This window comes from Heterodontus francisci, chromosome 38 (assembly GCF_036365525.1).
Source record: "Heterodontus francisci isolate sHetFra1 chromosome 38, sHetFra1.hap1, whole genome shotgun sequence".
Taxonomy (NCBI): Eukaryota; Metazoa; Chordata; class Chondrichthyes; order Heterodontiformes; family Heterodontidae; genus Heterodontus; species Heterodontus francisci.
In genome coordinates, this window is record NC_090408.1 from 31,078,766 (window position 1) to 31,094,407 (window position 15,642).

General features: G+C 40.3%; 1 protein-coding gene across 1 annotated transcript in view; it reads left to right on the forward strand.

Moving 5' to 3' along the window:
* The window catches only part of ubap1lb (ubiquitin associated protein 1-like b), a 34,130-nt gene continuing 18,488 nt past the window's right edge, over positions 1–15,642 (forward strand). Inside the window, exons 1-2 of the mRNA XM_068017627.1 lie at positions 1–37; positions 5,986–6,128. Of these exons, the coding sequence (XP_067873728.1) occupies positions 1–37; positions 5,986–6,128 (180 nt within the window). The remainder of the gene's footprint in view (positions 38–5,985; positions 6,129–15,642) is intronic.

The following is a 15,642-nucleotide window of genomic DNA, read 5'->3' on the forward strand; positions in this document are numbered from 1 at the left end:
ATGGGCAGTTCGGAGAATGAAGTTTACAGCAGTTTGGGTAAGTAATTCCACAGATTAATGCATGGATGTTAAGGCAATTGTGGCCAGTTCCCTTAATTAAAGTTAAACAATTGTGCTTGCATGCTGTAACACCTGTAGATGGGTTCTGCACAGTTATAGCCAAACAGGCCAGCACATTTTCTCAATGGCAATCTCCTATTTATTTGGAAAAGTTGACTATCTGGCCCATCAAGCCTGCCTCACACAGTCCATCATGTTGGATACCCCCACTCCCCGACCAGCAGCCATTGATCTCCTAGGAGAGGCAAAGAACAGATAAAAACTGAAGGCCAATTAGTGGCAAAACTTGAGAAATTCCTTTCTGATCCTCCCTCTGAGATCTTTGAACCTATTCTAAGTTGTCCATGGCTGTTTTTTCTGTGAAGTGGAGCTTTTTCCTCTCGGGTATTTCGTTAAATGTTTCTTTAAATATTCTCCACTGTTCTTCAGTCGTTTGACCCATTAACAGATCTTCCCAGTTTACCGTGGACAGTCTCTGTCTCATTCCGGTAAAGTCAGCCTTACCCAAGTCTAAAATTCTAGTAGGTGATTCGTGCTTTTCACTTTCAAATGCTACCTTGAATTTGATCATGTTGTGATCGCTATTTGATAAATGTTCACGCACAGTTAGGCTACGAATTAAACTTGGCTCATTATTCATAACTAAATCTAATATTGCCAGTCCCCTTGTTACATCTAGGACATATTGCTGTAGGAAACTATCCCGGACACATTCCAGAAATTCACTACCTTTCTGACAGGTGCTAGTCTGCCTCTCCCAATCTATGTGTAAGTTAAAATCCCCCATTAATATTACTCTGCCTTTGTTACACACTTGCCTGATTTGTGCATTTATACAATCTAACACCTCAGAACTGCTACTGGGGGTCTATACACAACACCTATTACAGTTTTAGATCCTTTTCCATTCCTCAGTTCCACCCATAAGTTCTCCACTGGATGCCTTCCCCTCCCTCACCAATGAGGTGATATTATTTCTAATCAGTAAGGCTACTCCACCCCCTCTGCCATTTTCCCTGTCCCTCCTGTAAACTTTATAACCAGGTATATTTAGTTCCCAGTCCCGACCATCCTGCAGCCACGTCTCCGCAATGGCCACTACATCATAATCTTCCATTTGAATTTGCGCCTGCAGCTCATCTAGTTTATTCCTTACACTCCATGCATTTGTATATAGAACCATTATTTGGGCTATACCCCCTAATCTGTCCCTCAGCACTGATGCTTTATTTGCCTGTTTATTATTTCTCTCTTCTGGTTTAACCAGTATACTTCTTGCAGTTTTGCCATTACCTGCAGTTCCTTAAGTAAGGTTCCTGACTGTTTCTTTACTCTCTGCCCTGTTACTTGTTTTTGAAACTGTATTGACTTCCCCTGAGACCTCCTCTCTCCCCCATTTACTCGTTTAAAGTCCTTGTGACCACCCTATTTATCCTTTCTACTAGGACACTGGTCCCAGATCAGTTCAGGTGGAGCCCGTCCCAATGGTACAGTTCCCTCCTATCCCAATACTGATGCCAGTGCCCCATGAAATGGAACCCCTCTTTCCCACACCAATCCTTTAGCCACGTGTTTACTTCCCTAATTTTCTTATCCCTATGCCAATTTGCACATGGTTCGGGTAATAATCCAGAGATTATAACCCTTGAGGACCTGTTTTTTAATTTTGTTCCTAGTTCCTGATAATCCCCAAACAGGTCCTCTTGCCTAGTCTTGCCTATGTTGCTTGTCCCAGCGTAGACAGCAGTGGTTAGCACCGCAGCCTCACAGCTCCAGCGACCCGGGTTCAATTCTGGGTACTGCCTGTGTGGAGTTTGCAAGTTCTCCCTGTGTCTGCGTGGGTTTCCTCCAAGTGCTCCGGTTTCCTCCCATATGCCAAAAAGACTTGCAGGTTAATAGGTTAATTGGCCATTATAAATTGCCCCTAGTATAGGTAGGTGGTAGGGAAATATAGGGACAGGTGGGGATGTGGTAGGAATATGGAATTAGTGTAGGATTAATATAAATGGGTGGTTGATGGTTGACACAGACTCGGTGGGCTGAAGGGCCTGTTTCAGTGCTGTATCTCTAAGCTAAACTAAACTAAACTGGATCCTCCCCCTTCCTCTCCAATATCCTTTCAAGCGGTTAGAGATGTCCCTCACCCTGGCACTGGGTAGGCAACATACCATGCGGGACTCTCGGTCCTGCTTACAAAGGATGCTATCAGTACTCCTAATTATGGAATCCCCTACCACTACCACTTTTCTTTTTGCTTCCCCCCACCCCCCACTTGAATGGCCTCCTGTACCATGGTGCAGTGGTCAGTTTGCTCATCCTCCCTACAGTCCTTTTCCTCATCCACACTGGGAGCAAGTACCCCGTACCTGTTAGACAAGGTCAAGAGCTGAGGCTCCTCCATTGCTGAATTCAGGATCCCTCTACCTGCCTCACTTGCAGTCACACCCTCCTGTCCCTGACCACTGGCCAAATTTGAGATACTTAATCTACGGGGTGCGACTGCCTTAAGCACAGTGTCCAGGAACCTCTCCCCCTCCCTGATGTGCCGCAGTGTCTGAATTTCGGACTCCAGTCCGTCAACTCTGAGTCGAAGTTCTTCGAGCTGCAAGCACTTGCTGCAGATGTGGTCACTGTGACTCACAATGGGATCGACCAGCTCCCACATCATGCGGCTTTGGCACATCACCTGCCCTGCCATCTCTACTTTACTTTAGTTAATTCGTTTTTCAAATTTTTCAAATTATTTTTTCAAATTTAGTGCAGATTCCCTACCAGTTTTCCTGTGACGTCACTTTTTTCAGATTTTTCTCAGTTTCAGTTGGAACACTGAAGCAGTGAAAGCAGCTCCGCCCCTCCGGGTCCACTCTACCTCCGCTCCCCGATGACTAGCGGCTGTCAAATTGAGGTCAAGACAAGATAGTAGGAGAGTCTGATTTCAAACCCATTCCAGAACTTTACACATCATTGAGGCTGATACTTCAGTGCTTCATTGTAGGGTTTACTGTCCTTTGAATGAGATGTTACGTCCTGATGTGGGATCTTGCTGTGAGTAAACTGGCTGCTGCACTTGGCTGTATGTGAAATACTTGAAGATGTTATTATACATTCATACTACAAGTTCAGCATTGGTACAAAATGGTTCCAGCTTCACACTGATGTTGATTGTGGAGTGCAAATCAGAAGTGAAGGCCCAAACTGGCTTCAAAGTTTCATTCTAGTAGCTGTTTGGCCACGACAACCAGGGCTGGATTTTTGAAGCCTGCAAGCCAACTAAGGGCCTATTCAGGCCCTTCGACTGCACTTACTAGAATTTTCCAGTCAGCAGGCAGATTCCTAATGGTGACCGAAATACGGCCAGTGAAAGGAGGCAGCTTCCCAGCTTACAAATGGCCACAGGCCACCCTGTCTAGGGGTATCCCTTCCACAATGGCGGAATGGCCATTTTTCATTACAACAATTTTAGAGGTGCAGAGTAGGCGTCTCCATCTTGAGGAGCCCTCTCTTTCCCTTACCTGCATCATCAGCCTCTTAATAGCCCTCCATCATTCAGCACACGCCTGCCATCCTTAATTGGATGGTGAGCGCGCCCGCTGGACGTTAATTTGTCAACCCAGCAAAAGTCGTGCTGGATGACTATTCTCGCCAAGGTGCAGGGTCAGGACCCGCATTTGATCACAATGTTGGGGTCCCGACACCAAACAGAAAATCCAGCCTCAGAATTATTTACATTCTAACTGCTTTATCAGTTTCATATCAATGTTATACCTATAGTGTAAATGCATCCTCAGATGTGATTGGATGCTATATAAATGTAGGTAATTTTTTAAACCTAATTTTCAACTTTAGACCTAAGTCTTTCACCTAGATTTCTCAGCTAAACAAAAATAGACCATTCCCGGAATAGTCAGTGGGATTTTTAGCAAGACAAAGAAACAAAGGGCAGTAAATGAAGTAGAAGCCAGTAAATTATTGTAATCGTCTTGGAACACTGGAAAATTTGCACTGATAGCAATCCAATCTAATTGTACAAACATTCAGTCTAAATATTCCATGTCAAACTATATCCATATATAAAAAAAAATGTCTGCTGCTCCTGATTTAATGATTAGTTCAATGCTGGCATAACCTCAGTATTAAATAGTAAGCGATCTCTGTGCCAGTATAAACATTCCAGAATGCAATGTAGAAAATTCATGCCAACTTCAGCACATGTCATCCATTTAGGTAAGTAGCAAACTGTAAAATCTGAAATATATGGCAATAAAATTGGAACAATTTGTTCCCCATCAACAAAGCGAATAAAGGCAATAAGAAAATTCGGCTAACAATGCAAGGTGATGTTATAAGTTTTATGTTGCAGCAGATGAATAACTTTTTTTCAATTAATAACTAATGCAAATCACGATTTAAACATTCATCTGGCTAAAATTAACAAGCAATTTAAAATGGAGTAGCTGGAGATCCCAGTATATTGAGGGTTTGCAACAAAAGGATGTTACTTTAAATTTAGGAAACCTCAAGTTGGTAAATGCCATCAGAAAGAACTGTTGCTCAATTAGTGCAGTTACATTGGGATGTGTATGGTGAATTTTGGATCCTTTCATTCATTCAGAGGGGAACTGGACAGATTTCTGATGAACAAAGGTTTAATATTGAATGCATAGGACCTGAGTTCTCATCAATTGTACCATGTAATCACTTGCATAAAGTGGCCACTTTTCTTCACTTTTGCCTCTATTTAGTATTCTTAGCTTCAGAAAGCAGGGATTGTACATTATTTGCTGGACATCAGCACACAGCTTATCGTCTTGAAATTAGCCACCAGGTTCCTGCTCAAGGCAACAATCATTGAAGAACCTTAGTGCCAAAGTGGAACATGCTGTCCTGATACAAGCTTATTTGGGAAAAGGCTCCAAAACAAAATGCTAACTGCTGCAGAATGAAATAAATGTAAACAATAGCGAGGTATATTGTTTACTGGTTGATAGACTTCTAATTCTTTGCAATGTGGTTGAAGAGAGAGAGAGCTCCTTCACTATCTGGCTTGATGGGCACTTCGTGAAAACATTTGCCTACCTTTTATTATAAACTTAAAGTGTGAAATTCTCTTGGGCTGCTGGCAACGGTGCTGGGAGATTCCTGCCACATTCTAGGAAATTCCTGGGCAATCCAGGAGGACTGACTACATTAAAAGGGTTGAATGACTTCCTTCTGTGCTGTCTATCTAGAGTTCTGTAACTTGTTTTAATAAATTACAATAGTTCTGCCAGAGTTACCCCCCACCCCCACGTACCTTTTTGTGGTCTTTGTCTAATTAGCTGAATTGACAGTGCATTGCTCCCACCTCGGTCGTAACACTATGTGTATTCACTGGTGTTTTATAAGCAAGTGCAGCAGCCAATTTGTGGACAACCAGGTCCCACAAATAGCAAGTGAAGTGACCAGCTGACCCATTTGGGTGATGGTGACTGAGAGATATATGTTGACCATGTCTCCAGGAAGAACTCCCCTGATCTTCAAATAATTCCTTTGGATCTTTTGCATCCAACTGAATCGGCAGATAGGTACACCCTCTTAGGTCTGCACTGAAGTGTCCATTTAACTTATGTGCTCAGGTCCTGGACGTATCAGCCTAGATTATGTAATCAAGACGTCGACAGAGCTTGAACCCAGAACCTTTTAACTCATGTGAGATTGTCAGCATAGAACCAAGCTAGCGCTACATTTAATTTCAGTGTATTTCCTTGGGTATGTTTGGGAGCTGACATATTTGCTAAACATTGAAAGTTATTTGAATAGAGATTCTCAGAATGAATATGTTTGAAATGATGATAATGGCCTCATAAGATTAACTAGTATATCCGGTAAACTTGTCTATAACACAGGGTCATATTCTTAAACTTACCTGAATATTTTACTATTTAGGAGGAATCTCAACTTACTTGGATGAAGTACCTTTTAAAATTTCTCAAAAGTTCCAGATTGTTGCTTCAGAAGAACTCATCCCAGTCTCTCCTCCACCATGTCTCCATGTGCCTGATAGCTCTGAGATATTGATGCAAACACAGGTAAATTATAACAGATTTTCTTTGTAATTTTATACTAGGGAGCATTACATCTATATACATGCTTAAATGACATAACCGTGTCATGCAACATTTATTTTAATGGAATATTATTGCTTTGCATAAAGCTATGATAACATTAGGAATGGTACAGTTTCTATCCTGATAAACTGCAGCAGTTCCTTTCAGTTTTCAATGTGTTATTTTCAGAAATCCTAAACCAGTGAACCAGTGCTCATATTGAGTTGGATAATAAACGCTGAAGAATGTTTTTATATATTCGTTCACGGGATGTGGGAGTCATTGGCCAGGTCCCAGCATTTATTGCCTATCCCTAATTGCCTTTGAAAAGATGGTGGTGAATGTCTTTTTGAACTGCTGCAGACTATGCGCTGTAGGTACTACAATAATGCTGATGAGACTTTTTCGAAGCGGTTTGATACAACTAAGTGGCTTGCTAGGCCATTTCAGAGGGCAGTTAAGAGCCAGCCACATTGCTGTGGGTCTGGAGTCATATGTAGGCCAGACCAGGTAAGGGTGGCAGATTTCCTTCCTTAAAGGACACTAGTGAATCAGATAGATTTTTATGACAATCTGGTAGTTTCATTATCGCCATTACTGATACCAGCTTTTAATTCTGGATTTATTAGATTAATCAATTAATCATTAAATGTATTAATATATCAGAATGTCAATAACCGGTGTTTGTTCCAGCATATCTCCAAGTAACTAATGAGCACTTGGAACTCTAACCGGACATTATTGGAATCCCGGCAACATAATTACACTTAAATCTACCCCCACTCCGCTTTCCACTCCCCTTTCTCCACTTCCAAAGATGCAGGTACAATTCCAGGTAATACCTTTAGTATAAAATTAGAAAATGTCAGGGAAATGTGGCAGGACAGTCTGTAAAAAGAAACAACAAATTAATGTTTCGAGTGTTTTTTGATACGACCGAGGCAGGAACAATGCACTGTCAATTCAGTCCCATCACTCCACAGGTCACATTATTAAAGTTTTCCCACCTAACCAGAAAACAGCCAAATTAAACACCTTATTATCCCCCAGAATAAAAAAATACACCAAACCAGGTATCTTTAGACAACAACAAATCACCTATTTATAATAAACTAAATCTTAACACTATTAAGATAAATTTGTCGAAAGACCTTATAACTTCTTAGTTAACCTAACCCCATGCTCACACACATACATTCTAAAACTAACGGTTAACCGGTTAAAAAAAAATGATGTTTTAAAAATTAGTTGTTTCTTAAGAATAAATAAATAACTTGGTTGTAAGTCTTTGTGGATTACGTTCCTGATGGATGAGGTATCCTAATGTAAAAAAAAATCAGATGCCACTCGAAGTCTCCAGGTGGATTTGATGAACAGTCTTTACTTGATAGGCGTTCAAAACACTTCGGTTGCAGCAGGCATCACACAGTTCTTTAACCAGGAAGTATAGCAATGGGTCCACTCGGATTTTAAAACTGGCATTCTCTCAGTAAAAACTTTACTGAAAATTGCAGCAAACACAAACAGACGACAGAGAGTCACTCTTGAGGCATAGAATTCTTAGAGTTTCGATGTGAAATGGATTTTACAACCTTCATTAATGCAAATGATCTTTTTCTAGGGTTTGTCTGTCTACTTCAGCAAACACAGCCTGTAACTCAATGTAATTTTCCTGCTAAGAGAAATAGACAGCTTCTTCCTTTAGCATGCGTCACTGAACTCTCAAAACCGGTTTCAGCCAGTCCCTGCACACAGTCAAATTAAAACATTACACCATCTAACCTCCTCATTCTCCTGCTGTGGCCTAGGAACAGGTGCAGGTGTGACACACTGTTCTCAAGAATCTAACTTCTCTCTCTGTCTTAAAGGCACACTGTTTTAAACAGAGGAGGGAAAAAATAGTTCCGTGACAGAACTGTAAAGTTATCTTTTTTTACTTCTGATATGTTTAGAGTTGCCAAGGTAAAGGTTAATCCTGAGGCACACTTAATCCCAATATCGAAAGAAAGGGGTGAGATTTTTTATCAGAAGTTGTACGACGATCAGTTCTGGTACAGAATATACACTGAAAGCATTAATTTGTTGTTTCTCTTTACAGATTGTCCTATGTTTCCCTAACATTTTCTAATTTTATTACAAAAAATATTACCGAGAATCCCACCTACATCTTTGGAAGTGGAAAAAAGGGTGTGGTCATGATGAAATACTTGAGTATTTTACTGAATGCTGTCAGCAGTCAGCTAAAACACAGAGACGATAATAGGTAAATGTATTAGAAACAATAAATCATGCCTCGCAAATCTGTCAGCGTTATTTGAGGAGAAAGCTAACTGCTGGTTGAGGAATGTCCAAATGGGTGTGATATATTTAGTGATTAAGAAGCTGCATCTGAGTCTTTTAAAAAGGTATTGACGTACAGATTTATTGGTAATTAAGCTAGTTGGGTCTAAAATTGGTTTAGCAATAGAGAAAAGATGGTTATGATTAAAAAGCTAGGCTTACGGGGAGTTAATGACTGGTGGAGTTCTGCAGATGTTCACTTGCTGTTTATGCTATTCACAAATAAGATGAAGAAAAATAGGCCTAATAGTTATTAAATTTGCTACCTGCATACCAAGCTCCATGGCCAAGTGACCAGTATAGGCATATTCATGGAATTCAGAAGGATTTGACCCAAATACAGTCGATCAGTTACGGAATGGCAGCTGACTTTTAATGCATTAAGAAAGGTAACACATATTGGTACAGAAGGTATGAAATATGGCTACATGATCAATGGGTGTCTACTGGCAAAGGTGGAAGAGGAAAAAGATTGCGATAATTATCAATCATTCACTGAAAGTATGCAGTCCATGCAATGCTGCTGGCAATGATAATCAAATGGTGAAATGCAACCTGAACATTTAATTCTAAGTTGAAGTAAATCATGTTGGTCCTTCATAATTTAGTGGCAGAACCTAATGTGGAATAGCAGGTAAGATCATTGACAACCTCAAGAAAATATAGAGATTACACCAAAGGTTCTGTAATTCTGCAGTTCAGCAGGATCCACACTGACAGGGAAGAAGGTTCCAAGAGAGGACTGCAGTAGTGTAGCCCCAATTCACCAGCCCATGCTCCCTGCGGGGGTGACTCCATGCTCGGAACTTGAGATCGTGGAATCACGTCTGCAGATTATTAGATTTTTGAAAAATAGTCGTGATTTTGACTTCTTTCTTTAGAAATTGATGAATGAAGATCTGATTATGAAAGGAATCAATGGTTATTAGGACAGGATAGACTTTGATGAAACAATGCAGTTATCGTGTTACTGGAGCCATTGAAATGTCATCTGTAGAACATAACTGGTCAGGGGTTGACTAGTCAAGATTGATGGCTTAGAGTTTCTCTCAATTAATTTAGGGATTGGACAGAATTTCTGCTGAGCTTTCTCCACTTGAACGTTTTACTTCTGGTTATTTAGCTCCATCAGGAAGAAGAAAGAACATTCTTGCAATATTAACCTAAACATGCTGAGATTTGAACATGAGATATCAAGTTTCAGAATTTTTGATCGAATAGTGCACCTAATTTGAAAAGGAAATCGAGTTCACGCTGGAATCATTGTAAATGTTAAAAGAAGGCATGATGCATTCAAGGTGGCTGCTGAACCCAAGCTTGTCAGGTGCATTTTATCTGAGTTTAAATAGAAAGATTGTTTTGTAAGTTGGCAATCACATGTCTGTGAATGTATTGGGATAGAGTTTCCACTTTGATACAATCGGCAATCCCGGTGCAAATTGCACCCATCATATTGTTGAATGCAAAATCTGCCATGAACCAGACAGCATTTTAAAACATAACTTTTTAAAGGAATTGTTTTAAAAATAGTCCTTCATATATTCAAGAGTGGTAACTTGGTAAAGTTTGATAAATACAGCTGAAATAGAGTTTGTCACAAACAATCATTTTAAATCACAATGTCAATCCATAACACCATTACTGAAAATGACTCTTTAAAAATATGTAAAACAATTTTCTTGTTAGTTTGGTGTGCAGTAGGCTGTTCCTTAGTAATTTTCTTTAATGGTTCAAAACCTTTCAAATTGTACTTATCAGTGTCATTGTGCTCAAAAAAGATGTAGCTTAATTTTTAGAACCTCCTTGACGACGAGTGGAATTAGTGGAAACCTCCAATGTAGTTAATTCACTCTGGGGGTATGGCGGGTTTCCGGGGCGGGGCCTGGTTCTAGCACAATGCTTTTAAAACTATGGGCGGCACAGTGGCGCAGTGGTTAGCACCGCAGCCTCACAGCTCCAGCGACCCGGGTTCAATTCTGGGAACTGCCTGTGTGGAGTTTGCAAGTTCTCCCTGTGTCTGCGTAGGTTTCCTCTGGGTGCTCCGGTTTCCTCCCACAGCCAAAAGACTTGCAGGTTGATAGGTAAATTGGCCATTATAAATTGCTCCTAGTATAGGTAGGGGAATATAGGGACAGGTGAGGATGTGGTAGGAATATGGGATTAGTGTAGGATTAGTATAAATGGGTGGTTAATGGTCAGCACAGACTCGGTGGGCCGAAGGGCCTGTTTCAGTGCTGTATCTCTAAATCTAAAATCTAAATCTAGTGCAAAAGACTGTGGAAACTCGAGTTGTGCTGACTATAATTTGCGTTTAAAATTCTGCAATCTTTTGTGGCTGTTACAACGATATTGGGGAAAATTCTGTTGAAAAATCAAGCACAACCACACGGAAACTCCAATTATTGCACAGGGTATTGCTGTTGTCATTTCATTTGAAATGAGTAAGATTAGAGTTTAGACAGGGAGTGAATTTTCTGTGACAGGTCTTTGTTTTTAATATATTTATGCTGGAGCACAAAACATATCGTTCTTGCGAGGTTAGCAGCAAGAATTGCTAAAGGTTTAAGTTTTTCCTCATCAATTATGGGAGAGTGTGTCTACAGACCGTGAACAGGAAGCTGTGTAAGTCCTAACAAGGTAGAATTGTGGCAGTTTCTCCAAGTGAGGCTCAGTACAACTTTGGAAATGGAAATGCATTTTCAAACTTGACTTATATGTTGCAAACTCAATACTGAAAGGTTGTTTAAACATAGTCTGTGAATAATGTGGGAGAACAATATTACCCTTAGAAATGATTCATTTTAGTTGGCTTGAATGCAAAGTTTCCTGACTTTGATAAACTGCAGCAGTAGAGCAGTGGAGTAAGGACAAATGATGTCAAAGTATCTTAAAAAAAAGACTACAACTTGGGTGGAAGAGGAGATTCAAGAAATATCTAATTTTACAATATTTTGATGTTTAACCTCATACGTTCAGGGCTGTTTAGTTACTTTGGCATGATTGTGGCAGCAGACCAGAAAAAGTACCTGTAATACTAATGTTTTCAACATCCCATAGTCAATGCTAGCATACAGTTGAAATCCTACGTGCATTTAAGTAACACAGATCAATGCCTATTTCTCTGACTTACATTTTTGATAAGCCTTTGAATCTGTCTCAGCAACTATCCATCCAAGTTTTATTTGATTATATTTAGAATCAGCTTTTCAACTGCAACTGAATGGAATGAAATATATGACTTCAGATTACAGGCTGGTGCTAGCACCACAGTCAGTACTCGTATTGCAGTTCACAACAGATCCAAACGGGCAGTTGTACTCATTATAGTGTCACCTTGCTCAGCAACCAAAAGAGCCTAATATCATTGTGAGAACATACTTTTGGTTCAAATTTATTTAAACAGGTTGTTCAGTTGATAAAGACCTATATGCAAGAACAAATATACAAAAAGTAACAAAGAAAACTACTTTCTTTATTTCAGTGATGGCCCAAAATGGGAACTATGTTGAACAAGTGCATAATGTGCGACATTAAGATAAATGAGCAGAGAAACTATTTTCCTTTATTGTGAAACTAAATGCATTATCAAGGGTAATTACTCAATTAGACACTCAGTTGGATGAATTATGCTGTTTTCCATTTAAGACTCACATGTTGCAAAAGCCTTAACATTTACTTTTCAATTATTTTACACAAACTAATGTTTTTCACTGCCACTGATGACTAGTCGGGAGCACAGTTGTGACGTTTAGCTGCTGAGCTGAGCTGACACAACCCTTTAAGGCCACTGCTCAAGCACTCAATGTGGGGCATTGAATTGCACATGTAAACTTGTCACATTATAATGACACCCTCCTACTAAAGCACCTTCACTGGAGCAAGTTTATATAGACAGTTCAATTATAAGTGTAGATATAAGAATTTACGATGGAAAATGTTGACAGGAAATGTGCACAGATGTAAGATTTTTAATATTAAATAGACGTATAATGTGAATAGCTCATGGTACTGTTCACTATGTCAGAGGAAGTGCTGTTTTGTCAGTACAGGACATTGTGACATAAAACCGAATGTTGCTTTAAGGCTAGAAAATATAATTGCTCTGCATTCTTGAAGTGAATGGAATTAAATTAGAGGTTGCATTGCAGATGAGAACTGTGGCTTTGTTTGACTAACAGTTTAATAACGTTATTTGAGATGTGAAACGGATAAGTTCTTGGGGGAGCTGAAAGGCACAATCAGTAATCAACATGTAGCTATTAATGCTCTGTGAACTGATTTCCCAAATGTTTTAGATCTTTATGTAGAATTCCATGCGTAGAATTCCATGGTCTTCCAGTTGTTCCTCAGGTAGCTGTTCTTCATGTGTGACCCTAAACTTTCTCAAGGCAATTAAGGATGGGCAATAAATGCTGGCCTAACCAGCAACGCGCACATCCCATGAATGAATTTTTAAAAGGCTATCCAACTACGGAAGGCATCATAGACAGCCTAATACTGTCCTCATCTGACATCCACATGCAGACTTTCCAACAGTAGGCAGTGATCCGAATTTGGAATTGTGACTGATTTTTCTACTGCCCAACCCATGCTGAGGTGAATAATAATGTCCAAAATACGGCTCGCACTTCAATCAGTGACCTTAGCCTTGACTGGGAATCAAATCTTTATCTGTTTGACAAACTGGAACGTTAAAAACATACAAAATAAAAATAAACCTATTTCTGTTAACTCAGCACTTTTTTTCTCTGGGAAACTATTCCTAAAGTAGTTATTGAGAAATGAATGTTTTAATTGACAACTCTGGGAGATGACATGGGGACACAACAGCAGAACAAATGTGAGCAATTCTAGAATTTGGTGGCTTGGAGGATTGTGAAGGGTGAGCAATTAGACTTCTGTAGTGGTACTGAGCAATGGGAGGCAGAAGGAAGTGAAAGAGGTTACTGCAATTTGTGAAAGATTATAACTTAGGTATTTGTTGTCATAGGTTCTTAAGTAGTCTGATTGCAACTAAAGACTTTAAGTATTATTCTAAGGCTGACAATGCAACCACTAGGTGGCACATTACTGGCACACGTGCAAATGCAGCCTCATTGACAGAAATGTCACTGTCTGCAACCTCTCAGACAGCTGTCAATAACAAAGATGGCGCTGCTCAATTTAACACAAAAGAAATTAACCCAAATCCCCTTCACCCTTCAATGGCCCCAATCGCCGCCTCCATCCCACCCTCCAACAGTGCCCTTTCACAATCGCCACATTCAATTTCCCGCTCCCTCCCGTACCCACCTTCTCACTGTTCCTGACTGCTTGCCGCTCCATCCCGCTGTTCTCTCCTGCGACCAACTGGTCACCGTTCTCTCCCACCACTCGCTCCCTGCCTCGCCGCCCGGAGAAGTGGCGGGTTACAGGGTGATTGGGGGTGAGCAGGGCGCTAGCGATGAGGTGGGAAGCAAGCAGCGGAATTGAGCGGCAACCAGTCAGCAGTGGCAAAATGGAGCAGCGAGCAGGCGGGCACGGGAGAGAACGGCGGGAGAGAGCGGGAAAGAGAAGTGGTGATTGAGGCGACATTTCCAAAACTCACGCTGGAGGCTGACGTCCCTTTGTGTGATGACGTATTCACAGGCATGAGCACATTAGTACTGGCAAGCTGACAGAGCTCGGGTGCATTTTGCACATGTGCGAGGATGAATGCGTTCCGCGCATGTATGCAGTTCGGACCACAGTGTTGACGTCAGCGCTCGGCTGCGTTGTCAGGTGACACTCCGTTATTCTAAACTCTCAAATCTGCCAGGCAACCTTTGGGTTTTGAAGAAAAGTACACGTTTCTTCCACAGTTTTAAAACATACACTTGTCAGTTCCAATGAGAGGTCATCGACCTGAATTGTAAAATCTGTTTCTCTCTCCACAGATGCTGCCTGACTTGCTGAGTATTTCCAGCATTCTCTATTTTTATTCAGCATCTGTAGTACTTTGCTTTTGTATTTAAAGGTGTATCTGAAATAGTTTCCATTGAGATTCAGCAAAACTTCAAAACATTGGAAATTGCACAATTAACCTGGATGTAAATTAAAAAGTATGGCTTAACTTGGCTGATGAATTTTACTGTATATTCTTAATAAATATATAATCTATACTACATATTGTGTTTTGGGGCAGTATTATTCACTACAGCCTGAGTTAGGTAATAGAAAAATCAGTCATGATTCCAACTTCTGATCACTATCTAATATATAAGATGGCATATCAATGCGAGTCCTGAAATGTCATGTGGGGCGACTCCGAGTGCCATGAATCCAAAACCACTATTTACTGTTGATTAGCGAGATACTCTTGTGCTCTAAGTTGAAAATCAACTGCTTTTTACAGCAGTCAGTAGATGATATGACTGGTTGCTATTTTCTCAGGGATATGTCCTATATTAACCTGAGTTGGTCTAACTAAACTGAGGTGACGTACTGCCAACATTTGCTATGTGTAGTAGCCCTTTCATCTGGTAGCAACTTTAACTGCTATTTGGTCTTGCTTCCATTCTAATTTGTTGTGGACATAGCTAAGAAATAAATCAGCTCCAGATTTGGAAATGTTTTCAAATCAAAGTTTTTATTTTCATTTTTACTTTCATGCTTTTAACAATTGAATTAAGATTTATTTTTTAATTTCATGTTTCATCAAGGGATAGAATGTTTTTAATCTTCCCTTCTCACAAAATGGATGCAACTAGGTCCAATATCTATCCTGATTTGAATTCTTTAATAAAACTGTTTTTAACCTATTTTTAACAGATTTTCTTGACTTTTTCTCTAGGTTCACCCATTCTCCCCCTTCCTCCAGGTTGCACATTCTTTCATTAGCAACAGGGCATATGCTCCAAATCATCTTACAGTTTTTGTTGAGGTGATTGTTATGAGTTCTGAAAGCCTATCCAATACTTGCCACTGCCTCTCCCTGTTCATCCAATATCAACGTGTAATGGCCTGGATTTTGCCATCAGCAACGAAGGAACGGTGCTTGCCGTTCACCTCGCTGACAACTGCCGACAAAGTTTTCGCAGGATTTTGATATAATCTGGTATCTGATCCAGCGTGGCACCCTCTACAGGGGATCTATGGGCTCTGTGAACAAGAAAGAAACAGTGAGGCTGCTCAACTA